At 40.0% G+C, this 27,556-nt stretch overlaps 1 protein-coding gene across 1 annotated transcript; it reads right to left on the bottom strand.

Moving 5' to 3' along the window:
- Window positions 1-303: 303 nt before the first annotated feature.
- LOC146677292 (endothelin receptor type B-like) lies at window positions 304-12,731 on the bottom strand. The gene is made up of 9 exons (XM_085420237.1): window positions 12,599-12,731; window positions 8,912-9,419; window positions 7,526-7,638; window positions 7,236-7,440; window positions 3,771-3,920; window positions 3,334-3,467; window positions 3,137-3,245; window positions 2,977-3,049; window positions 304-2,875 (listed from the first exon to the last, which is right to left on the bottom strand). Exons 2-9 carry the CDS (start codon window positions 9,296-9,298, stop codon window positions 2,769-2,771), a joined length of 1,278 nt encoding a protein of 425 aa, XP_085276363.1. The 5' UTR covers window positions 9,299-9,419; window positions 12,599-12,731; the 3' UTR covers window positions 304-2,768.
- Between the last annotated feature and the right edge of the window lie 14,825 nt (window positions 12,732-27,556).

A 27,556-nucleotide genomic window follows, 5' to 3' on the forward strand; every position in this document is an offset into this window, starting at 1 on the left:
CTACAGTAAATCACCACAAGACCCGCTTCTTGGAATCAGCTTCTCTATTTGTCAGCAGTAAAGTCAAGACGTTTCACAAGTTGCCATTTTATGATCTGTGATATCAAATGCAAACCAAATGCAGCTTCTTCTAAGAAAAAGAAAGCATTATGTTTATAAAATCACATTTAAGCTTCTACAAGCTGTTATTGACAGAGAAGACGGGTTGTTTTGTTCACCGTTTTCTACTTTATGTAACATGTTGTATTGTGTCAATTTTTGATGGCATCTCTACTGACCTGTAATGACTCAAACAAAAACCCTCAAACAACACAAGTGCTATAAAATGATATTTATTACTGCATACTAATATAAATGTGATTTCAGACATAAGGGGATATAAACATTTAACTTGATCGTCCAGGTCAAATTACCGACGTGTCTCAGCTTGTTGGTCCCACTTACAAAGGAAACTTACAAAGTTGTACAATCACTTAGATGCAGCTGAAAGCAGGCTCAAAATGGCAAGAAATAGATTTTAATGAGTCACATACTGCATGATCAGCTGACTTGATTGATGTTGTGTCCAGGCGTTAAAATGATAAACATATTTCAGTGTGCTCTATTTCAGTCTTCCAAATGACGGCAAACACGTTGTCTGGATTCTCAGAATACGCACATTTCACGATTACTGAGAACAGTGAAAGCGTTTCTAACCACATCTTAGAAACACTGTACTGAAATTACGCTACATAAAATGGGTTCATCCTAGGCTTTTCTTTATCACTGGACTGAGTGTTATTAATATTGGCACTGTCCCATTTTCTTAAAATGAACTGTAACATGCAATTTTTTCTCCCCAAGTGACAATGTTGTGAATACAGAATAAATGTGTTCCTTCTGATGGGGAGTTTTTATATTAGATTTATATGTGATTATTAAGTGCTTGTATTCACTTTACTTTCAGCTACCTTTATCCTTCTCATTGTGAGATGACGTTAGATTAGATTAGATTTTTCTTCAAAAAGCGTTTTGTTTGTTTCTGTTGGCTGGCATACAAACAGAGACACAGCCATGGGGTAATTAACATGTAATGCACTTGCACATACACAAATGCTGGCAATGACATTGGTCAGTTACACAGGTGACTTTGCAGGCTCTACAAAGACTCACCACAGAAGTCTAGACAGACAAGTTCATGCAGCACGGCCCCTCCCCCCACTAGCAGCTGAACGCATCAACAGACTCTGCAAAGCATCTTAATTTATATCCTGTCTTTCTGAGGAAGTTTGAGAGGTCAGTAAAACTCCTGTTTCAAACACATTTAGTATTACTTAGTTAACACAAACATTAATCTGACTGGCATAAATGTTAGCATTAGCCATTTAACTGTTAGCAGCTAACCCACGTTAGTTGTCTGTTATCATTAAGCTAGCAGCTATGGCTAATAATGAAATATTAACGGTAATTTTGGAGCTAGGCAGCAGATTTTATCAGTCCTGCCTGTCTGTAAAGTTATTGGACTGTTAATTTAACACGAAGGCACAGTTGTTTTTGTAAAAAAACAGTTTCATTTCTCACTGGCAGCCTACCTCTTCAACTCTGTTCAGCAACAAAAACGTGGGACTAAGTCGACAGAAGCACAGAAAATGAACAGGGCTGTGGTTCAATCCTTTGCATGAACCAGCATTGTTCTAATATTTTAAAAGAAGTATGCCTATTTTGTCATTTTTTCATCTGCGGTGTTAGAAATAGCATCAGGTATTGAGTATTTTCCTGAGTGTCGGAATTCTAGTATCGCGAAAACCCTACTCAGGACATTACAGCCCAGCCCTGCTTCGACTGTCTGACCCTGGGAGACTAATTTACTGTTTAAAAAATAGATAATAATGATAATAAGAAGAATATGTGTGCTCCTGGTCACACTCCTCGTTCAAAGCTGCAAGCTCTTCCACTGCAATTTCCCGTTTGGTCTCTGGGTCTGAGCACCCAGCTGTCATTCCTAGTAACGATCCTCAACATAAAAGCTGAGTCTGTTTGAAACAAAAGTCGATGGTTGCTCTCTGCACAAGTTACAGGTCCATGATGCCTCATTTAAGTCATGTCTGACCTCAGCTTTTTATGGGCTGTGTTGTGGAACTTTTTAACCTTCCCTTGTTATGTGAGTTTTTAAATCATTCACTTACATACAGCTTAACCAGCAAATTTCTTTTTCCTTCCCAAAAGCTTTTACATGGCTCAGAAATGTATTACTTAAACAGCTCTCACAAAGCATTTTCAGACTAATTTCCAGCCACAGAAACATTACTGCTCTCCGATAGAGGTGAAATATTTGGCAATAATAACACGTGGACACCTCACGTCTTTAGGTAACACAAGCTCTCCGTGTGCTTTGTGTTGTTTTCTTAGAAAAATAGAAGCTACATTGTAAAATTACTAAGGGTCACAGTTTCCCTCTAGCTTTCCCCGTGAGGTAATAAAGCTTCAACAGGTAGTGTTTTTCAGTGCTTATTCATAGCTACACAAAGTACTAAGGATAAATATGATGGTAAGTTTGCACTCTATATGTAAATAATACTGTACATACATTTACATAGTGGTTTGAATAAACATTCTGTATAAATGCATTTTTAGTGTCACCGAGTTGTCCTCTAGAGAGGCCTCAGCGTAGGAATATGAACGTGTTTATGTAGCATCGGTTTCATCAAAGCTTTTGCATTTACTATTACAGCCTGAGGAGGCACACTTCCATTATTTCATCAGCATTTTGGGGTTGATCTTTGAGTCTTTCAGTCTGCGGCGAGTCCTGTAGAAGTGACTCCAGGTTCCCCTTCTGACTCTGATCTGAAGGCCAGTTTGTTGGCACTGAGACTGCTGTTTGTCCCTGATGGGAGCACTGGTGTGTACAGGAGGAGGTGTGCAATTAGTGTGTTTGCATTTATGAAGAGCTTGTGTATTTCTGACTGGAACGGGAGCTGGAGCGGTCTAGTCCGTTACCGTGGCATGAGCCCTTCCAGCGTCCTTGGTCATCCAGATGAGATGTTCTGTAACACCAGCAACACAGGCAAGACTACGAAACAGCAAAAAAATATATAAGGTTTAGACTTTTGACAAATAGGTTTTCTTGTAAAACCACATTTGTAATTTTATTGCATACCTGGAAACAGTTTTTAAACTTTTGGCTGACAAAGTAGAGGGCAATCGGGTTAATGCAGGAGTTTATGGAGGCCATGTTGATTCCAATGTAATCCATCACTAACAGGAAACTGACAGATAAAAAAGCCAAGGTTTACATGCAAGACTACAGGAAGGTTCAGAATGGAGAACAATCGCACTGGCTATCTACGTGCCTACCTGAGCAGCTCACAGCGGTCGGGGTCATCCTCCTCATAGATTGTTTTCTTCAGAATACGGCTGAGATGAAGGGGCAGCCAGCAGAAAGCAAAAATCAACACCAAGCAGAACACTGTCTTTGCTACTTCCCTCCTCTGCAGCACACACACACAAAGAAATCAGAGGAACAGTAAGGTGACCATACCCAGCTCTTGATCTAATCACAATTCACAGGTTACTGTAATGTGTGGTGTACAGAAAGAAAGTTTTTGCTGTCATTGGTTAGCTGTATTTCACAAACTAATATAAAGATCCACTGTGCCAGTGAATTTAGTCATTAGTTTGAGTGACCAGTACTCTCTGAGAAGAAGTGATTCTTGTAAATTATAGCAGACATCGCCATTGCATAAGCTAATCAGTGTAATGGTTCCCAGCATGGCTGTCATCTGCATCTCTACCTGCTTCATGTGGTCATTGAGTGCGATGCGCATGCCTTTTTTGCGGCTGAGCATCTCACAGGACATGAGAGTGTAGAAGATTCCCGTGCAGACCAGAGGGAAACAGAAATAGAAGCCAAACAGCCACCAGTCCTTCGCTTCCTTGTAGAACTGGGAAAAAAACAAAACAAGGGTACTGGAAAAAATACATATCTATTTTTCAAGATAATGTCATGTTAAACCTGTAAGAGGCAGGTACAGTGCAACTTTGGTCTAAGTACATAAATCCATTTGTATCTCATTTGATCCACAAGTTTCCCAGAACTCTGCGTCATCAACATAATCACTGTTTTCCTGGCCTGTTGTACGTCTTTGGTGGATTAGCTGCGTCTTTGCTAATCTTTGCTTATATGGATAATGTTGATATTGTTGCTGATATTTCAGCTTGAATATTTACTTTGTTAAACCAACATAAAATTGTGTGTATTATATTTTACAGTACTGTGCAAAAGTCTTGAGCCACCCCTCTGTTTTTAAAAAAAAATTTTCCTAGGAAAAGTGGAAATAGGTGAAAACATACATGGAAATACAGCATACAAGGAAAAATACGAGTTTGTAAAATTGCAACAACCTTGAAAGCCAAAACATGACAGAGCCTCCACGGTGTTTTACAGATGCTGCAGACACTGAACTTTTACATACATGCTGATGATGACTTTCTTATTTCTTAAGGACATAATTTTCAGATACGATTCCTCTGACATAGATAATTGGATACATCTTTTTTTTAGGCCAGCCACTTCTTTTGCACCAAAACATGTTTTTGGGAAACACCTTGATGGTGCAGAATATTATTTTAATGCAAACATTATTTGGCTTCAAAAACTTTGCTGTGTTTTTCTGTTTTTTTCTTTTTTAATTCAGCTCAAGAAATGAGAACAAATAATGTGGTTTTTATGACAGGCTGCATTTAAAAAAGTGCCTAACGATACAATTTAAACTGTTTTTTTGCCAAGTTGACTGTTATGTGTAGACAACATTTACTCATCCCTCATAGATTAATGTTAAGCAGTTTAACAAATGAAAAAACAAAGGGAAAAAAAGATCCTCTAAAAATGTTTAGGCACAAGGACCGGACTAAAAATGTGTGATGATGCAGGCGATGTCCAAACTAAATAAAAACTTTGAAAGACCTTCAGAAAGCCTGGAGGACTTAAAAAAAATAACAGAAACTCTGGTTTCCTGGAGATTGTAAAGAAATGAGGAGTGGCTTATGACTAATAAACAGTACCTTGATTCATAGCAATAATCAGCTTAAATCTGACTATTGATCAAAGCTGACATTGTAGGTTTATAAGATAATTCAAATCCTGATGACACATTAAAAGCCAGCTTCCTGCTTTGTTTCCACTGAACTGTGTGGTTCCTTCCTTCAGATTTAAAAGAATCAAAATATCTTTGTGATTTTGATCCTGCTGTGTGGCTTTATCAATGAACTGTGAAAAAGTAATTTGACATGTTTTGCCTGCAGTGTGTTGTATTGCATTTCTTTGCTGTCACTAATAACTTACTGGCAGAGTGATAAAAGGAACCTGATTAAAGAAACACTCTAATTGTATCATTGCTGTCCAGGCGCTTTACTTTGAAGAGAACCATTCTGTTGACATTTGCACTCGAAAGTAACATCAGGTGCAAGCTGAATAGAATCCAAGGGGTTTATTCCCCCTCAGCCCAATCCTAACAGATCCAAATCAACATGCTGGATAACTTTGACCATGTGTTTGTGGGAAAGTTTAATAATCCCTATCAAACATTTTGAATTGATACATAACTCCTCTCTGCCAAACTGAAGTTGTTTAGATCATATATCTCAGAAAGACGTAAGTATCCAGCTGTTTGGAGTTTTTCCATGTTGCTGGTTTTCATATTTTCTCAGCTAAGGCGGAGGTTCAGACGGCAGACAAATTAAAGGAAAAATCTGAACCTTTGACCCAGCAGCATCAAACATTTTAGTCCTGACGGGAGAGGTCACTTCCTCTCTGATCAGCTGCAGCAGTTTCACCTATCTGCAGAGGGGTCGTCGTGTGATTTGATGAGTTTATAATAATGTGAATCACCAATGACGAGGCACACTGAAACTGTTCTAGAAGCACATGGTGGCCCATCGCCTAACTTAGATATTGTGTGTTGTTCTTCTTCTTTAAACTGCCACCCTGTCTGTAATTGTTGGCAGGATTATTCAAAGACTAAAAAACTCGATTTTATGAACTTCGGTGCAAAAGGACAAAGGACATGGTGGAAAGAAGAAGCTATTTTAGTTTAGCGCAGATCCCGATCGCTTTCTTTAAAAAATTACAAAACAGGACAGTGGATTTTTTTCCACTTTTGGTGTAGACCACTGATGTAAGTGGGAATAATGTGCAGCTGCAAGTTAATGTAGCCCACGGGAGGCTTTAATAAGCGAACAGGAGTTCTGTGAGGTACATCCACAACGTTTCAAGAAGGTACCTACATCATTTTAAGCTCTTTCTGCTATAAATTAGGTTCAGCCTGGAATCTAACTCTTACCACATTCTTGCCAACAAATATTACACACGACTTCCCCGGGCAAACTGATGTTCTGTGATCAACACATGGAGCTGTGCTGATGCATTTCTTCGATTTACAACAGTTTAGTTTTTCTGTACTGAAGGCAAAATGCCTGAGACATGTTTTTGTTTCTACACTTCGTATTTCTCAGGCTGTTTATCATCTGTTTTGCGAACTCATGGTATAAATTATAATGTTACGACACCCTTAGTTTAGCATATCTCAAATTTATTCTGTTTATAGCAAAACACTAGTCACCTTTAATTTAATTCAGTTTTATTTATATAGCACCAAATCGCAATAATAGTTGTCTCAAGGCTCCTTATATTGTAAGATAAAGATCCTACAATAATACAGAGAAAACTATCCAACAATCACATGACCTCCTCTGAGCAAAGCACTTGGTGACAGTGGGGTGAAAAAACTCCCGTTAACAGGAAGAAACCTCCAGTAGAACCAGGCTCAGGGAGCCATCTGCAGTTACTGGCTGGGGGTGAGGGGAGGAAGAGCTTGTATGTTATTTATTGTGTTAAGTGTCCTGCATTTTAATGAGAATGTCATCATTGCCAGTTGTTAGCCCAGTGTTTAAGTGATTTTTAGAGAATGCTATCAAGCTGACAGCCCAAATTAACATGGTGGACAACGTGATCATGTTGCAGAAATAAGAGTATAGGCCAAAATGTAGAAGAGTTTAACAATATCTTGTTAATTTCTGTGCACAGTGATGAAAATTGGGAAACCGAAGGTAGCAAAGGACACCTTTTTGCAACAACTAACACCTTATGACCTTAATACATTTATATAAAAAGTACTTGTGCAGTTTTTCCACCTCATACTGGTGACCTCTACATTGTGATGCTGTAAATTTTGACTTGACTGTGACAATCTGGTGGTTACCTTCATAAAGCTTGTGGTCTGTTCTGGATGCAACAGGCAAACCCTCAGCTTGGTGCCTCTGTATGGTATCTCCAACATGTCGAATGCGAGCGCCTCGGGAACTGCCAGCACCACAGCAAGCAGCCAGATCAGTGTCACCTCCACAGCTTTCCACAGTGGGATTCCCATCCCTTTCACCCTGCTCCATGATGTCACTGCATGGTAGCTATAAACAGAGACATCCATTAGCTGCTTTTAATACTAACACTTGTCAGTGTCTATGTATGTGTGTGGAGTAGTGGTGTACTCACCGGTCAATACTGAGTGCGCACAAGCTGAGGACGGTGATTCCCACCGACGCTTTCTGGATGAACGGCATCAGCTTACAGACGTACACGCCAAATGGCCAGTCCTTGGCTAACAGCTGCAGGAAAAAGAGACGGAGAGGAGAGAGTTTTGTAAATGTAAGAAGTTCACCTGTGTAAACATGCGGGCAGACCTCTTTGAGGTCCATTTAGGGGTCCTTCTTTCCTCGTGTCTTCTTTCATTAATACAGCTTCTAATGCCAAAAGCAACAACAGCATGTTCCTCGTGACTGCCAAGTCCATCTCCCAGGGGCAATAAGTTCTGCTCAGGGTCAGGACAGCATGTGTAACAACAAATTATGGCCACACATCTGAATATCAGAAGGGACTTTATATTTTTCAGCTGCTCACAGCAATCTGTACTGTTCGCTAATCTATCAGAGGTTGTAAAGCCTTCGCACTCTAAATGTTTCTTCATTAAATCAAAAAGTTGAAATGCATCTTAATACTCCCACAAAAAAGTTTAAAATATTGTTTTTTGGTTTAATAAGCTCTTGCAGGCTGGGATTGTCTGGCTGCACTAAAATCTCTGACCATTGGATAGTGCAAGTGAATAAAGTCCTTTCTATGAAAATCCTAGCATAACACTTTACATCTGCCTTTTTATGGGTTTGACAATCCCTTGAAGTTTTAGGTAGACAAGTCTGCAACATCAAATCTTACAAAGCAATAAATAAACCTGATTTATTTATTCAATTCAATTCAATTTTATTTATATAGCGCCAAATCACAACAAAAGTTGCCTCAAGGCAACTTTTGATACAGAGATAGATACAGAGAAAAACCCAACAATCATATGACCCCCTATGAGCAAGCACTTTGGCGACAGTGGGAAGGAAAAACTCCCTTTTAACAGGAAGAAACCTCCGGCAGAAAAAATTACAATTATCAGGTTTACATTTTAGGCAATGTAAACTGCTTTAGCTTGAAGTAATACTAAAGTAAAATACTAGATGCATCCTCAGCTTTGGTAATAAACTGAATCAATATTAAGTTTCTACATATTGTGTAAGTCAGCTAAATTATTTAATGAAGACTTTGTCATGCGAAACTTTCACTTGTATTAACAGTGAATTGAATTTTATTCAAAGATATAACTGTGTGATTTTAACACAGCAAACAGTTTCTGAATTAGAGACCTGAGAGACAGAGATCACATTAAAGTGACAAACTCCAAAATGAAGCCACAAAAAACAACAGACAAACAGACTCATAGCTGGCAGAGGGGTAATCCAGCAACCAGTGGGTAATGTAGCTATGTCCATCTTTTATGTACAGTCGATGTTAAACTATGAGAAGAATCATAAAGACACATAGTATAAATCTGGTTACCTTGTACACATTGATGGGGATGGCGATGACAATATATAACAGGTCTCCCAGTGCCAAGCTGCCAATGAGTACATTGGGTCCATTCCTCATACATTTGTTCTTATATATGATCCTGAGCAGTGTTGAGTTGCCAATGATTCCCACGACAAAGATCAGGCAGGATATGATGGTGTTCACATATTTGAAGGCTTGCTTGATCTCCGTGGGGTTTATGCACATGGGGGGGTGCGAGCTCCGTGGTCGGCCCGGCTGCGAGGGTGGAAGAACAACTGATGCGTTGTTGTTGCCGGGTTCTAAAGCTTCAAGCCCACTTTGGGAGTCACGGACGAACCTGGAGGCTGCAGCCTCCGCAACCATCAGAAGACACAGCAGTGTGATGGCCCTCATCTTCACAGAAGCCTCACCCAAAGGTGCACAGAAGTAAGAAAACAAACACTTAAGGCACACACACACGCATCCACCCACTGGGTCTTGCTCCACAGCTGGCAACGTCTGAGTCCAAGTTGTCCTGCAGAGAAAATAGTTCAACCATCAAAACAGAAAACTTGCTGCATGTGTGAAATGAAGACAAGCCTTCCAGAATGCATGCTGAGGTGAAAACCAGCAACGATGGTGAGTTCACCGCTTTGGCCTAAAGTATTTCTAACAAATGTTAGATTCTCAGGGCGCATAAAAAGATATTTATGGTTTGAAGAGGATGACTTTTGATTCATCTAGAACGCCAAAAGCACATCTGTGTTTTTGTTTACCCTATAAAATATGTACTTGTTGCTGATCCTGTGATTTTTCAACTTGGGGTTCACATTTACAGTTCTGTACCAAATAATTATAAAAATAACTACTGAATGGATTATTAAAAAGTTTATTACATATAATAATGCCCCTCTGAGCATGACCAACATCACCAGGTGCAAATTTAAATTTCTCCTGTGCTTTGGTTTATGGTGAAAATTCTTTTTTTGAAGAAATTAAAAAAAAGAAACCCGTTTAACAATCTCAGCGACCCCTGCAGTATGTTCATGGATCAACTAAGAGCAAAATCATCCCCACACCATTGAGCCAGCCTATTGTCGCTCGATCCAGTAATTATAAAACAAAGCAAACATTTCAAGCACAATCCTGAGTAAGCAATTTGCTCTTGAATCAACAGGCGTCACAATATATTTAACTGAGTACATGTGCACGTATATTAAACACATCATCAAAGCAGCGTTTTTATGCGATGAAAAAGAAGCTGTAAAATAAAGGCTGGTGAACAAAGGGAGCAGGAGGGATGAAATATTGATGAAAACAGTGTTTGTGTGTCCCGTGCGCTCTAACATTGATTCTTTCTTTCACTCATAGAGGACTCTAACTTGGCTATGAGCCCTCTCAAGAATCATGCCCCCCCCACCACACACACACCCTCAGAATGGCCTGGAGCATGGAGGGATAAATGGGCTGATTGACGAATACAACCGCGTCTATAGAGACATGCTATCGGGGTGAAGACGTACACACACGCTCACACACCACACAGACACACTCACACACACATGGGTACAATCTTCATCTTGGCGCAGATGAGCAAACTTCTTTGACATGATGGTTTGGAAAGGCAACAATTTGCGGACACACAGGGTTACTTTTAAATAATCATGTCAGAATACACTTGCATTTGCAAAATTTAATGCAGTTGCACTAAAAGAAGCAACATACGCTTGAGCGCATGCACACACACACACTCGCTCAAAGACAACTGCTATTCATAAATGCATTTGACTGAAAAACACTAGTTGTTCTCACACACAAAGACAGAAAATCACATGGGTCAACTCACACACATATCACAAGAAATCAGTTTTGAAAAATGTGGCCATCGTCCAAACGTATGTCTCGGTCATGTGAATGATGCCTTTGTGTTGTGTAACATGGCAGCTCATTAGGCTATGTTAGAGCAGAATTGTCTGATTTAATTGGAAACCTGAGTTTTAACTGGCCCGATCCTCTTAATCTAATAGATTTGGCTTTAGAGACCATCTCCAACCTTTAGCTCTGCTGGCTCCACATCTGAAGAGGTTGAGAGAGAGGGAGGGGGAATGTTGGCAACCAGCTGAGCAGCAGTGGAAGGGATATTGCGGTGGTCAGATAGTGTATGCCTGTGCGTGGGGGCTGAAGGTGGGAGCGCAGAGAAGTGTTGAAAACTGTGTTTTTAAAAACAATGAAATGCAGGAAGACACAAGAGGCCAGGACAGGAGAAAACTGACAACTTGATCTACCGTACAATTTGGAAGGACAATAAAATAGGGAGGAATGCACAGGAAAGGGAGAGCCAGAATGAAGGAGCGGGGTATCTGAGCTACAATGAAGAAGAGGGCAGAAGTCATGAGAGTGACCTCAAAGTAAGAGATGGCAGGAAGATTTTAGGAAGCATTTATCCTCAGCATAAATTTCCAGGATGTCCATGATGTGAGGAAATGACATCAAACTGTCTTAATTTTCTTGGATCTTCACATTCTGAATTATCCGAGCAGCACACAATAAATGTGACTGTTGAAAGCAACATGTGGTTTTCATCCCAAGCTGTGGAAAGGAGGTGGCTTCATTTTATCATTAATTTTATAGCGCTGGCTAGATAATTAGTTGGCAATAAAAGTGCAACAATCAGATAAAGCTTCGCATGCCTTTATGACTGAAATGATTCCCTGCGGCAGAATACAGCCGCTGAAAGTTATGTATTTTTTTTTAAAAGTGAGAACACAGTGCGCATAAACCTGAAAACTGTATTTTTAGACAAAAAGCTTGGGAGCTTGTATATCCGAGCAAACAAATCCCGCATAAGTAAAGTTTATGGGAATATTTGTTGAACATCGTCACGTTGTCACTGCTGTTTAGAAGCGCAATGTCTAAAATCATGTGCACATCATCACAGTGCCGTTTTACATGGCTGTGAGGGGATAAAAACCAATGCTTCCAAATGTTTCCAAATCCACCGAACCTGAATTTAGGTAATAGTTAAACAGCCTCCTTTAAAAAAAAAAAAATCCCTATTAAAGTGTTAAATGTTTCTCCGACAGTGCCCTGCAGGATCTCCAGGGTGAAAAGATCCGATAAATCCTCTCTAGCAAGAAGGAAAAGCTCTTCAAAGCTTTACTCTTTTGATGGTGTTGTGATGCATTCATGCCACACATTTTAAAGACAAAGCCTGCGCGCTTGCAGGTTCTGGAAGCGACAAAGGTCGCAGCCTGAGATCAGCTGGTGATGCGGCGCACAAGCCGCTCGTTTTCAGCTCTGCAGCTGTCCGAAAACTACACGATCATGCAGGAGCATCAGAGGGCAGGCTGAAAGTAGGTTAAAGCATTCATCAAGTCCGGCACAAAGGACTGAATGGGGTTCAAAGCAGTAAATATAAAACTCTATGACATGGCAACAAAACATATTTGGCATGCAAAGTGCAAACTTCAAAAAGCCCGGAGAATGCAGTAGCAGACGCACAAGAGCAGTTAATATATACACAAAACTGCAGATAGATAGATAGATAGATAGATAGATAGATAGATAGATAGATAGATAGATAGATAGATAGATAGATAGATAGATAGATAGATAGATTGTAGTCTAGTATAACATACATTTGTTGTTGCCTCTCCATATTTAAATTGAATCAAATGTTAATTATTAAATTAATACCAGCTTCACTCGACTTACCGGACCGCGCTGTTATGATGTGCTCAAACTCAACGTTTTAGATCAATATTCCTCTGATTGGCCCGAAGCTGTTTGTGTGAGTTCCTGGCGTTCAGAGCTGTGCGTAAAACCTCCCCTCCCTGCTCCGCCTGCGCTCTGAGCAGCCTCCCGACAAGTCGAGGGGGTTAAATACCCAAGCCGGGAGGTTGCGAAAGCAGCCAATCAGACACAGCCATCCTTTCCATTGTGTTGTCAGGATGAATGCAGGAAGACTTTAGAAATACATCTTTTCAATACTGCAGATGAAAAGCCTATCGGATTGTTCCCGCAAAATAATAAATGTGTAATATATGACCTTTCCTTTGCTGTTTGCTTGTTTTATGGGAATCTTTTTTGCCTTCAGCCGTTCTCCACTGATGAGCCTCTTCAGAATCATCGACTCCATCTCCAGGGGAAAACTGAGGTGGGTTGCACCAAATATATCTCAGTTATTAAAACACTGATTCACCTGGACCACCTATGGGAAGCCTCATTCATCCATTCAAAAACACACTGATTTTTTTTTTTTTAAAGATAACATTCATCCACACACTCACACTCCAATGGTTGTATCAGGGGAAACTTGCCTTTCTTCCACATGCAGGCTAGAGGAACCAGGGACTTAACCACCAACCTTTCGCCACAGCTGCCCCCGTGAAATCTTTTATCATTACTTTAACTGCTGTAATATGATCATTTCCCCCAAAATGGGTCAAATAAAGAACGTATTATTTATCTTACTGCCCACATGACTGAAAGATGATTACACACAAAATGAAAATATTCACATGATTTATTCAAATGGAGGAAGTTAGCGTTGTAACTGAACTCGGCTATTGAGGGTGGGCAGTTGCAACAGTGACACATATGCTGTTACAAAAATGTATCCTATGTTTATGATATGACTGCATGCATGACTCTAATATGGAAACATCTTTACAGGCTGCAGGATCAGAGGGTTTCACATCTGCCTTTTGCTGTTACTCTAACCTGCAGGTGTGAACTTAACACTTGTTTTTATTGCATGCATTGTTGTTTGATGACTAAGTGCTGTTTAGGTATTCAAAAGGTGCAACACATGCATTATCAAACAAACACAAACACACTGTGTGCTTTCATTTTTTAACAATCTTAGAGTTTAACAATTCAAAACATACAATAACAATAAAATCATTTCTCTTTGTAACAAATGCATGCTTGCACACTTACCCTCTGCATGTGTGACTCCTTCACAACACACACACACACACACACACACACACACACACACACACACACACACACACACACACACACACACACACACACACACACACACACACACACACACAAAACAAAGGACCTTTCTGTGGAGTCTGTTTAATGGCACCCATCCCCTGCTCTATTTTGGGACGCGACTATTCCTGGTGCATCATTATTGTCATTACCACAGCCTCAAATTATTAAACCATTAACAGACATTATCACCATTACACACTCCTTAATGCAGCATTGCTCTGCACCTGTGTGTGCTTGAGAAGACGGAGGAACCGAAGAGAGGATGTGTTGTTGTGCTTCTAGAGAATTTGGCCTTGGTAGATGCACACAGGCACTTTTTAAAGCTCTTCCTTCTTCCTCCTCCTCTACCACAGGAAGCCACCAAACTCTGAAATTGGAAAGCAGCAAATACGACAGCTCTTCAAGTTGGAGTCTATTTTGTTTTCTACTCAAGAAAGAACAGAGGTTGCAAAAAGACAATAGAGGAAGACAATGATTGATCTTCATGTGTGAGTTAAGTTTCCATGGCTCCACCTTCAGGCTGATGTCCAGTGGGAGGAACCTGATGAGCATTTGTTGGATATGATGTTTCTTGCTGCACAATAAGCCTCCTGGGGCAAAACTCATCCCCAAACTTATTAAGACTCTTTAAAAAAACAAACAAACAAACCCCTCACATCATTGCTGAAGTTTTTCTGCCGCTTAATTTCTTTTCACCCATCTGAGCTATTTTTTTCCTGAAGGCACACAAGTGCACAGTTCATTCTTCTTTCTTCAGCTGTAATGTGATAAATCCAATTTCAACACATCATGTTCCGCTTCCAGAAAAAGCACAAAAAGAATCGTTCTTGTATCTTTCATTTATGCCTGCTCAACCTCTTGAACTCTGGAGTTTTTTAAACTTTGAAAATAAAGCCACACTTCTTCATAATGCCACAGCACCATTACTCCATCACTTTGTAAATAAGGTCTTCCCGCAAACTCAGAGATGTTTGACGTCTTTTTGTAATGAGTTATGTTAACTGAAAACAAATATCTGTGGGTTTGAACAATGCTTGGTCACGCAACATTAGTTTTTAACAATTGATATCACCGAGTTCATATGGTTAAAAAACTTAAGGGGTGCTGGATCTAACCTGATGAAACATGACGAGTTTATCCAGCAGACAGGACTGTTTTAACCTGGCACCATCTCTTTTTTTCCCTTTACCGCTTATCCGATCTTGACTGTGGTGGGGCTGGAGGTTATCCCAGTTTACCTTTGGGAAAAGGTGGGGTGCAAATTGGAAAGGTTGCTAGTCAAGGCTTCTGGCACCACCTCAAATAACATCAAAAACTCAAGAAGACTCTGGAGATTCTTTGTGTCAAATTTTGGCTTTGTATCTGATAAAATGAATGATGAGCACTGCAATATGAAATCCTGCACTGGCAGAAAAATGGAATGAACTTGATGACTGATTACATTTTTGTTGATGTGAATATCTGAAAGAGAAGTCTTTCTAGGGTGTAGCTAACCTGACAATTTGCATAATGGGAGAATATGTAAAATTTACTGGTTAACAATACTGGCCAGCACCAGCAGCTCAAATTAATCTCTTCGTGTAGGCTCGTGGAAACATGACTTTTGACATAAATCTAGAGAGGCCAAGCAGCACGAACAGTGAATGCACCATCTTCTTCTAAATGTGAAGACAAATGGAGGCTAAATGTTTCTTTTCGCTAAACTAAAACTTATTATGTGCTTATGAAAACTTACAATATATTTTATTTTGATCTGATTTTAAAACAGAAAATATGAAGACAGTAAAATCAGGTTTTATTGGCAATATACATGCATACACCAGCAAAAAGAAACTTCCCAAACCAATACCATCCATCCTCTGCTCAACAGGGAAACATAGCACAACTGTACATAGATATAAGTACAAGTTATTCTGATACGTCAACACTTGATACGTCAACACACAAATGCTGGAAGAACCATCACCTTCAGATGACAGGAAATTGGTTAGGATGCTCAGAAACAACACAGGAACCACCATGAAATATGAACTCCTGAAACACCAGTCTCACTGCCCACAGTGAAGTAAAACATCGCCAAACACTCAAAGAGGCTGATTAAGAAAGAAGCACCCACTCGAAAATCAACACCTTCAAGCTCAAATGGCTCACATGGACAAGCTATGGTCAGACAAGACAAAGATTAAGCTAGCTGGTCACAATGAATGGTTGAGCTGGTTTTTATATAGCATGTCTCTTCTTTACTTGTGTTCACAGTAGTAAAGGTTTTCAAACCTAAGAAACTGTACCAACTATCAAGCATGCTGGTGGTACCATCATGCTCTGGAGCTTTCTTGCAGCCAGTGCTAATGCTGCATTGAACAAGGTGAATGAAATAATGAAGACATTCTTCAACTTCACCTTAAATCAACAGCTAGATGGTTGAAAGTTGGACACAATTATATGTTCCAACAGAACAAGGATCCCAAAATCCCAAATCCACTGCTGGAGACAAATAACATTCACATGGCCAATTTATAACACTTAACCCAGCATGCATGACTCTGAATTATGAGGGGCAGCGTGATCTCCCAAAGGAAACCCACAGGGAGAACATGCAAACCCAACACAAAAAGGCTCCAGTCAACCAGGAGGTTTGGATTAGAAGAAGTCCTGCTGTGAGGTGACAACGCTAACCAAAAAGGCAAACATCTCATTCTGTTTGCATCTTATTGTGACGTTTACACCTTATATACAGTTTTTGCAACCGTGAGAATAGCCTGCAGGACAAAATCATCAGGGGATTGCATGCAGTTTTGCTTGTCCTGTTTCAGCTCACTTGCTACCGTCAGCTTTCACTGATAATAAGAACATAAAGTACTGCCAAATGCCAGAACTGCTCTTTTTACAACATCGAGCCGTCCTCTATTGGTGTGCTGCTGTGATGTGGAACATTGCAACCTTAAAATGCATCCCTCTGGCTCTTGCTGTTGTATCATTCAGGTGTTAATGGAGAGATATTTTTTCAGTGGTGAGTATTAAAAGTTCTGTTTTACACGCTAATCATTTTTAAGGAGGGGGTGCCTTTTTGAAGGTAGATTGAAATAAAGAGGAAAGGCTAAGAGGAAAGTTCCTTGAACTAGTGGTCAGACTACACTATGTGCTGTAAGTCAGCGGTGCCCAACCCCCGGGTGAGTCGTTTGGTACCGGGCCGCGAGAGTTGAGGCTCAGGTGTGAAATTTATGGTTTCGGGGGTTTTATCAGTTTTTATTGTTATTTTTTTATCGTCGTTTATCGTTAAGTCGGTTTCCCTGGGTCTTTTCCCGTGTGTTATGAATAAACCTCCAGTTTTTTTGGTACCGGTACTGGTTTTATTTTGTTGTATTTATCCGCGACACCTTAAAGGCGTCTGTGAAAATAATGTCGGACATAAACGGGTCTGTGGCACAAAAAAGGCTGTAAGTTATAAGGAAGAAAGTTATCAGATAAAGTGTCTCATTCCTTTTGTTTCTAGACAAAGTAGCTCAATCTGATGATTTTTGGTAACTTTTACAGAAAGATCCAATTTCTGTGGTTCTTCTCCTAAGGTCCAGAGATTCCAAAAAATCTATTTTCTTTTCTTGGTATCTTTTACTAAAATGATGCTAAAACCCCAAAACATCTCTGTTCTGCAGAGTTTAGCTGTTTGCCACTGGAGTGGTGACAGGAAATGAGGGAGAACATCATGCTCAAAGAATAGTGAATATTTGGATGCATAATACTCTCCATGTTCTCCAAATGTGTGAACAGGGTACAGTTGGTACTGCGTGTCTTTACTATAATGCTGACAAAATAATGGTTCATTGTTTACTCTATTCAGCTGAGCTAGCTCCAGATGGATTGGATATTTGTGAGGGGAAACAAAGATTTAGAGCACAGCTGAACTCAATCTTTCAGTGACCAGACAGACTTAAATCTCAGGGGACAATAGCCATTTTTGCTTTGGCTTGATGGAGTTAGAACTGTATATGAGTGATGAAGTTGAATAGGTGGAGTTTGGATTCCACAGGAAGATTGCCACATTAGGATGCTGGAAATTAAACAGCATTGTTAGGCCTCCTCGCCAGACTTCACTCATCACTGTTGCTAAAGCTGCAAAGAACTCGTGTTGGTCCACTGTCTCAGGATTGCATATTCCTGCCCTTGCATCAAGTCCAAGTTATCCTTTGTTCAACAGTGCTGTGGTGCAGAAGGACCTGTCTGTTTTATGGAAGTACTGGTTTTCCAATATAAGTACAAATCATCCTGAAGATGGAACAATGGACGCTGTGTACAACTGAGAGATGAGTTGGATTTACAGTTACTCTGGTTTTGACTGTTTTTAAACATTTTGGTTTGAAAAAAATAAATAAAGGGAGGATCCATTCATATAGGAAATTATCCATGAGTCCCCTTTTAGGGTGGCAGCATAAATCCTAAAGCATTTTTCAGATTTCTTGTAGAACAGACCTATGACAAGAATTGCATAATTTTCCTTATTTTGTCCATCATTTTGACATAATAGTGGACACTACAACAACAAATGGTACATTACCCTCAGAAGACAACATAAATGCATAGTGGGATTAAAAGGCATGAAGGGAAAATGAGAGAAAAGGTGCTCAGTGCTTTGTGGACTATCTGGAAACACATTGTCTGGTCTGTTTTCAGGGCTTCTGGAGTAGCCAGTTGATATTTGAGCAAAAGTACTCAATTACAAGCAAAACTATGAAGAGAACCCCCCCCCCCCCCCCACACACACACACACAAAAACCAACCCCCCCCCCCCCCCAGAAAAAAGAACAACAACAACAATCTGCCATTGAAATTGGCATCAGCTGTTTAAAGATTCTCGATATTTAAATACAGAAACTGTTCTACCTTGTGAAGAGCCAAGGCCTATAGCAGTATAATTCAGCGATGGCGAAGGATGAAGGTGATAAATCCTAAGACAAATTGTGAGATGGATTGACTGATCAGTTTGCCGTTGGACTTAAAGATGAGCTTTGGCTCTGAAATAATCCTAAAAATACAGCTTTAGACTGACAGGATCAGGGGATGAGTTGAGCAGAAGGTGCACATGGTCCTGCCAAAGACAGCACTATTAACACTCTAATAGTTTCTCTTCTGCACGCTGCTGCTTCTGTAGCACGATACCACTTGGCAGGAGAGAGAAGAACAGTAGGCAATATATTAGAGAGAAATCTCTTCATTGAGCTTGGAATTTATTCTTTAATGAAATCCAAACCTGCTCTGTGATTTTGTTTTCTCTCTTACGAATAAAGAAAATACCGCTGGATATCAAATGTACGGAAGACTGAGAAAATTGCAGCATTACTCAATAGGTGATTTTCCCAGGGATACAACCTGAACGATTTGTCATGAATTTCTTAGAGTGTTGGATGATGAGATCTCTGTGCCAAATATTTACCAGAAAATTACGTTTTATGATAACTGCAGTTTTCCGGTAAATATTTGAGTAAGGTTGGAAATTGTCATATAGTTGGTGCAGAGGAAAAGCACATCTGGTAGCAATCTGTTTTGCAGCTCTGTATTACGTTTAGTGTATAGCTGGGCCTAGGCATGTGTGCATTAGCACTGACGAGAGGGTTATCACAGGGCTATTATGAAAATCCCCCCTCCCTGCTCTGTCCACACCCGTCTGCTGTAATTTTCAGAAACGTGTACAAATTTGATTGATGATGTGAGAAATGGGAAAAGGTACCTTACACTGTACAAAGTTTCTTCTTCTTTTTTTAATTTTTGAAGCCTTTCCAATTAGTAGCTCAGTGATAACCCCAAAGTCACACTATGCACACATGTTGTAACCCTCCCTCAGTACGTGAACAATTCCCACCAGCCCCTGGCTGGTTCTACCCTTGGGAACAGGAACAGTGACTTCCAGATGACATCAACATCTAGGAAACCTGCTGCACGCATCCGATTTATTATTGAATAAGCAACGTTTGCAGTGCTGGCTTCGGGGCAAAGGGTCTATTTAGCAACAACATAACAGTACGAGATAGCTAGTGTCAGAGTCAGGATAGGTGGGTACTTCCTTTCCGCTAAGGCCCTGTGCAGGAAACATCTGATACACAAAGACAGCATCAGGGATGCTGATAACTTCAAGGGCTTGAATGTTTCTTGTTCAGTAGTTCTCAGTTTGGAACAATAGCTTGCAGAATAATTTAAACGTGCATGACAGATTTAGAAGTTCTGTAACTGAAAACCTCAATAAGCTGGCATGTGAACTTAATAAATCTGACCTTCCCTGATAAGCTTGGTTCCCTTATTGGACTAATTTTATGGGAAAGATTTGGGATAGATCTTCTGCAAAAAATCCCCAGCATGTGACTTTTATCCCTGCAAACATGGTTAAAACAGCAACAATGTCTTCCCAGTCAAAACTGGTCAGCTAACAACATTTATTGACAACAGGTTTGGTTACTAAGTAGCTCTGAACCTTGTGAACAATTATTAGCCAAAGTATATTTTTGAGGATTCATTTTTACTATTGATCAAGTAAAATGCTAAATCCAAAATGCTAAAGTCAAACCTGAATGTCTATGAAAGCAAAAGTGAGGTTTTGGCTTTCCTAGAAGAATAGAACAAGTGAGAGTAATAAAAAAAATCCCCAACAGATTCTAAATCTAACCCCACCTCCACCTTGCTGGCATCTGATTTGAGGTGGAGCTCAGTGCATGTTTCTGGTCTAGCCACAGTCCCGTCTATCTGGCCCATGAAGAGTCACTCTCATGTCATCAGTCTATAAAATCTTTGAAAAATCTGTTTTCAGATGTTTCTTGGTCCAGTCTTGATGGTTGGGTTTCAGCCTGCCTTACCTTGGTCGTGTCTCTGAGCACTTTTGCCTTTTCAGAGTTCGTTAAAACTCTTTTTACCTCAGGAAAAGGAACTGCTTGACAATGATGATTTTGAACTTGAAAAACATGGAAGTTCATGCCTGTCTGAGGTTGAGAGGTTTTACAGCCTTAAAACACCTATAATAATTGTAAAAAATAAAGCTGGCTGCTTTGCAGATTTCACCTATTGCAATTTATTTTTAGAACGTGACTCCCGCGGTAAACGAGGGACCATTGTACTACACCATTACTATGTGAAGGTTGAACCAGTGGCATCTTCCACTCACTTATCGATGCTTGGCTGTTCATGAAGCTTTAATACATCTTTAGTACAATACCTGACTGGTAGATGTCTGAATGATGTTAACACATATAAAACATAATCATTTACTATTTCTCTCCTCCCTAGTTTTCATAGAGGACATCTGTATTGAGGGGAGAAAAAATATCCAGACAGATCATTCTCATGTGGTTTAAATGTGGTTTCCAGCCCCAGTAAAGCTCAAAAACATACCATATGTTCATTGGTTTAGAGCTTCGGTGTACTGCCTGGTTCTCCTCTAACACCTGTCCCCCCCCCCAAATACAACGTAAGCAGGCTGAATGTCACGCTACAGGGAGGCCTTTGCTGTCATCTCTCTTATTTTATCACCCTCTGCTGTGGGTTTCTTGTGGTTTTCAGGAGTTCTGGAAAATCTGACCATAAATAAATCACTGATTTTATTTGTCCCTATGGGGCTGTTAGTCATACTGCAGTGGGATACACCATAACCAGTGGGTAACCCATTTAGCACACATAGACACATGAATGTAACACTAAATCAGGAATTTAGAAGCACACAATATAGAAAGCCATGCATGCACAAAAACAATCTTTTTTTGGTTTTGGGTGGATGGGTTATGCTAACTTATCTAAGTCTGATCAATGTCTCATTTTTGTAGAGTCCATGAGTACAAAAGGAAAAAGAGGACTGACATTTAACTCTGATAGCGAGCTTATGCAATTGCATGTCTGGCTGTGTGGCGCTGAAGTCCCCAAACAATTCTGCATTTTCAGTCGAACTCTTAAGGCGAAGATCCTGAGTCCCTTCTCAGTTCTAGAAGCAAAGCTCACTGCTGTTTTAAATATTTTTTCTCATGATTTTATTAATAAAGAGGTCAAGGCCGTGGGTCTGAAGTCATTCTGAAATTTGGGAAGTTTGGCTTTAGTTCAGGAAGCTATCATGGATTGTTCCCACTGTTTGTGGACCCTGTGCAGTAAAAAGGACAGAGAAAAAATATAAGAGTAAATATAGGGACTGTTGTTCTGCTCAATAGTCAAGCATTTGGGTACTTATATTATCAAGGACAAGACATATTCCCTGCTAGCTCTAAACACAAGTATTTATTTTAAATACAGAGGCTGTAACTGTTACTTTAGCTAGGATCTTATTAACCTTTTATTATTAGCCATTTCACACACATGAAACTTTACTAAACAAACTATAATAAAAGTTCAGAAAGGAATAAAGAACCAGACAGATAGAACTACTTAATATTGTTTTACCCGTTCACCTGAAAACAGCTCCCTGAATGCAGATTACAATAAGACAGGCAGTTCTTTACTACCATGTGAATGATGGTAACAACCATTTGGTGCTTCCTTCAGGTCTGGACTGTAAAATAGTGTCTCTCATCACCCTGTGTGTGCAGAGATGCACGTATAACAAGTCTGCTGTTCCATCTGTATGAAACACTGAGTAGTACAGGGCGCTGATTGAAATCTGGGATTGTTAGAACATCCTAAAATGGTTTTCATTTGAGTATTTTTTTACAAGTGTAATTCTGGTATGCCAAAACCAAAACAAATCGTGTTACACTCAAGAGATCTAGCATCACATGTACTGAAAACCTGATGGTTTTCTCCAGTGAACATTGATTGAAACTACATAAAATTATCTTTGGAGAGTTTGGAGATAATAAACATCTGAATAGTAATTAAAAATAAAATCTGCAGCACTGTGCAAGTCTTTAGCCACTCCTTATTTCTTTCTATTTGGCCTTCATGGTATCAGACTGTGCCATTTTTAAACGGCATCTTCAGTCCAGTCCTTGTGCCTGACCATTTTCAAATGATTTTTTTCTTTTGCTGTTTTTCTGTTAAACCATTTAACACTGACCAGTGAATTCAAGCACAAAAAGGCACCTAACTCAAAGGAGGACACAACGCTGTGTCTACAGAAAACTTAGTAAAGAACTGAATTTAAAATGTTATCTTTAGGCACTTTGTTACTAACAGCCTGTCACAAAAACACACATTTTGCTTTCATTTCTTTAGCTGAATATATGAAAAAGGCCAAGAATAACACAGTTTGACAGACATGAAATAATATTTTTACACTAACAAGGTGATTGGCAAAGAGCTATCAGCTGGAAACTTGGCGTGGTGTCCAGTGTTTCCTTTGAGGAAACTGGACTGGTGGAGGAAAAAGGTATAAATGTCAGACCTGAAAACCTATCTACAGCAGATGAGCAGGATCTGAAAGTCATATCCTTAAAAAAAGAACTGACAAAGGAACTGGTTCAAATAATGATCAGTATGTATGGAGGAGGTCAGGAGATGGGTACAGTAAAACACGGTGGAGGCACTATCATGTACAGTACAATCTGGAAGGAATCTGATTGACAAGAGCTGCATTTTTCAGCACGACAGTGATCCCAAACACTTTGTAAAAACATACCTGGATAGAAAGACACACTATGGATCACTATCCAAGGCCTGCACAGAGCCCAGATTGCAACATTATTGAAGTAGTGTGGGATCATTTTGATAGAGAACAGAATAACAGACAGCCAACATCCAAAGGAGAACTTTTCAATAAATCACTCCATCTTTTTCCCATTTTCCTAGCAAAATTCCAGACTATTTGCATGGTAGTGTAGTATATTTTTGTCCATTTCTAAATTCCTGAAGTGCTAAGGACTCTACCAAACTGACCTCTGAATTGCACACACTGTCTTAGATGTTTGACGCCATAATTTTATTTTGTAGATTTGATTCCAGATGGTTACTGGGGGAATAACATCCCACATTCCTAAAAAGCAATTGCTGGTTTCTTCACTAAAAAGAAGCATTTTAGAAAAAACATTCTGACAAGTGCTCATCCTGCACTTGCCACCTCCATAGCAGGTTTAGTAAAATGTTTACACTACTCCATCCAATTCTTGGCTTTGTGCTTGGTGATGAAAGGCTCGGCCATGTAAAGCTATGCTGTTAAACTCCTGGGCCCGTATCCCCAAAGAATCTTTGTGCAAAAAGTGGCTCCTAGCGGCCAAATTCTAAGAAAATTCTCGGAGTCGTGACGTTTTCTTAGAATTTCCCCTAAAAGTGACACGACTATCCCAGTTAATATAAAAGCTATTCCTCAAGATTCCTAGCGCTTAAAAGGGCTCCTAAGGCGAGATCTGCTAAGAGCAGGGAAGAGGACTTTTAGTGGCTTAGGAGTTCCCCTAAGCAGCTGCACAAAATGGCCAACAGAAGAGGCAGGAGAGATGTCCTGCAAACACTGGATGACAGGGAATTATTGAGACGCTACAGATTGGATCGTGCAGGAATCATGTTTGTGGTGGATCTCCTCAGAGATGCAATTACTTCACCAACTCGACACCACAACACTATTACACCGGAGACGAAAGTAATCACAACCCCGAGGTATTTGGCAACTGGGAAAATGCAACAATGCAGCAGTGATGACTTGGGTCTGCAATCACAGACATTGCTAAAAGCTGAGCCGTGTTACCCTCGTTAAGACCACACTGGACTTGTAACGTTGTGATTTCTACTTCATTAAGGACAGCCCCTTGAGATAGGCCATCTTGTTTTCAACAGGGTCCATATGGGAGTGAAAGTACAAAATATGTCAGCTAGGATATTAATATGAGCAAATAAGACACGAATCATTATTTGAACAGGGTGTAATGAGTTTAAGTTTTCACATATTTTAGATTCTAATGTTAGGCTACACTCTAAAAATGTTTTGTTGGCTCAACTTTAAAAAATTTAGGTAACAATTTCCACTCAACTTTTTAAGTTACAAATTTTGCATATTATTAAGTAAATCCAGCAAGTAATTTTTAGGTTTGGCTAACTCAACTAGTTCAACAAACCAACATGATTTACTTTGACCTGTAAAAGCATAATTAAGTTTAAGCAACCTAATATTAATTTAAAATTTCTGGTAATATTGAGTTGACAAATTACATTAGTTGAGTTAATCTAACTTACTTTTTTACATATATCCTACTCACAATTATCCATGCAAACATAGCCATTTAAATTATTCCAACTGATGAAACAGTTTATTGCATAACATTTTCGAAGTAATACACTTCTGTGTCATACAACATAAATCAAACATTACAGCAGCCCTTTAATTATAAATGAGTGGGCAAAAACAATAATGTATTTCAGTACAATTCCTCCACAAACAACCTCAGTAACAAAAGAAAATGTAGCATGTTTATTACCTGGACAAGGTGGGTTGAATCAGAAGCTAAAACATACCAATTTACTTCGTTTTTCGTACTCCACAATAGGGCTGCCACAAACGATTATTTTGATAGTCGACTAGTCACCGATTATTTTTGCGATTAGTCGACTAATCAGATCATCATCCATTGGACGTACAGCGTACAGCTTATTGCACCAGCAGCATCTGGTCTTATATAACTATCATTAGCTTACAGCTTGAAGTGTTTGTGCTAACTAAAAATAAAGACAAGATGGTAGTTTATTAATTTTTAATGAAATTTGCAGATTGTTTCGGTGAAGTTTAATAAACTCCTTGCTTTCTAAAATATAACAGGACACCGGAGTATATTATCCAGCGTCTCACACTTCTGATAATCAGCTGTCTGCTTGACAGTTTTAGCTGTGCAAAAACTATAACTTTAATCTCAGCCAAACCGATTTACTCAGGAACAAATAAAATACTAAAGAAAGCCAAACAATAACATTTTTAAGTTATCTAAGTGACTTATATGTTTAACCTGAGTAGCGAAAGACGGCGGTGGGTTTGAAAACGATTTGCCGGGAGTCCGGTGTTCTCACGGCTCTAGTTAGCCTTGCCCCCGCCTAGCTAACGAGCTAGTGGGTAACAGACGTCTCCGAAAACGTCGGAGCGCTTTTGAAAATATGTGGTGTCTTGATAAACTGAGCAGATATTTGAGGTTTACACAGCTACATTCCCGCCTGAAAATATGTTAAACGTTTATTTTGTGACCAAGAAAGAATAATAAGAGTAAAGTTAAAACTAACTAGCTGCCGCCATTGTTGACAACTGCGCTGGGCTGCGCTATGAATTCTGGGACACAGCTTCTTCTTCTTCGGGGTTTAACGGCAGCTGGCATCCTTGTACATGCAGTGCTGCCATCTTCTGTTTCAGTCCGTTATTACACTCTTAAATCCTACTACTCATTCCTGCGTCCTTTGTGATCTTACAAAGCTTCAAACGATGCGTCGACTATTAAATTAGTCGTCGACGATTTTAATAGTCGACATAATCGTGACTAGTCGACTAATCGTGGCAGCCCTACTCCACAATGGTGTCTACAACTTCTGATTAACTGAACACACCAGCCAATCAACAGTGTTTAGTTATTAATAGAAACAAGCAGAGCAGTGGGGCCTGATGACCGACTTTGAGAACCACTATAAAGATTTGTAAAGATATATTAAAAATAAAGCGGCGCATATATATATATATATATATATACATGGAACGCCATAACCAAGTGGCCGGCATAGTGTACAGGGACATCTGTGCCGAGTATAACCTGGAAGTCCCGAGGTCAAAATGGGAGATGCCCCCAAGGGTGGTGGAGAATGACCGAGCTAAGATCCTGTGGGACTTCCAGATACAGACGGACAAAATGGTGGTGGCTAACCAACCGGACATAGTGGTGGTAGACAAACAGAAGAAGACGGCCGTAGTGATCGATGTAGCGGTTCCGAATGACAGCAATATCAGGAAGAAGGAACACGAGAAGCTGGAGAAATACCAAGGGCTCAGAGAAGAGCTCGAGAGGATGTGGAGGGTGAAGGTAACGGTGGTCCCCGTGGTAATCGGAGCACTAGGTGCGGTGACTCCCAAGCTAGGCGAGTGGCTCCAGCAGATCCCAGGAACAACATCGGAGATCTCTGTCCAGAAGAGCGCAGTCCTGGGAACAGCTAAGATACTGCGCAGGACCCTCAAGCTCCCAGGCCTCTGGTAGAGGACCCGAGCTTGAAGGATAAACCGCCCGCAGGGGCGTGCTGGGTGTTTTTATATATATATATACAGTGGGGCAAAAAAGTATTTAGTCAGCCACCGATTGTGCAAGTTCCCCCACTTAAAATGATGACAGAGGTCAGTAATTTGCACCAGAGGTACACTTCAACTGTGAGAGACAGAATGTGAAAAAAAAAATCCATGAATCCACATGGTAGGATTTGTAAAGAATTTATTCGTAAATCAGGGTGGAAAATAAGTATTTGGTCAATAACAAAAATACAACTCAATACTTTGTAACATAACCTTTGTTGGCAATAACAGAGGTCAAACGTTTACTATAGGTCTTTACCAGGTTTGCACACACAGTAGCTGGTATTTTGGCCCATTCCTCCATGCAGATCTTCTCGAGAGCAGTGATGTTTTGGGGCTGTCGCCGAGCAACACGGACTTTCAACTCCCGCCACAGATTTTCTATGGGGTTGAGGTCTGGAGACTGGCTAGGCCACTCCAGGACTTTCAAATGCTTCTTACGGAGCCACTCCTTTGTTGCCCGG

The sequence above is a fragment of the Rhamphochromis longiceps genome, linkage group LG2 (assembly GCF_057381845.1).
Source record: "Rhamphochromis longiceps isolate RC_006_pf linkage group LG2, R_longiceps_female_GT1.1, whole genome shotgun sequence".
NCBI lineage: Eukaryota > Metazoa > Chordata > Actinopteri > Cichliformes > Cichlidae > Rhamphochromis > Rhamphochromis longiceps.

Bases quoted from the DNA above. Each gene is read 5' to 3' on its own strand.
- LOC146677292 (XM_085420237.1), bottom strand. From the start codon at position 9,298: ATGAGGGCCATCACACTGCTGTGTCTTCTGATGGTTGCGGAGGCTGCA. The intron at 7,441-7,525 runs GTGAGTACACCA...CTCTGTTTATAG, and splicing joins TGCGCACTCAGTATTGACCG to CTACCATGCAGTGACATCAT. The intron at 2,876-2,976 runs GTAACGGACTAG...TGTACACACCAG, and splicing joins CTGGAAGGGCTCATGCCACG to TGCTCCCATCAGGGACAAAC.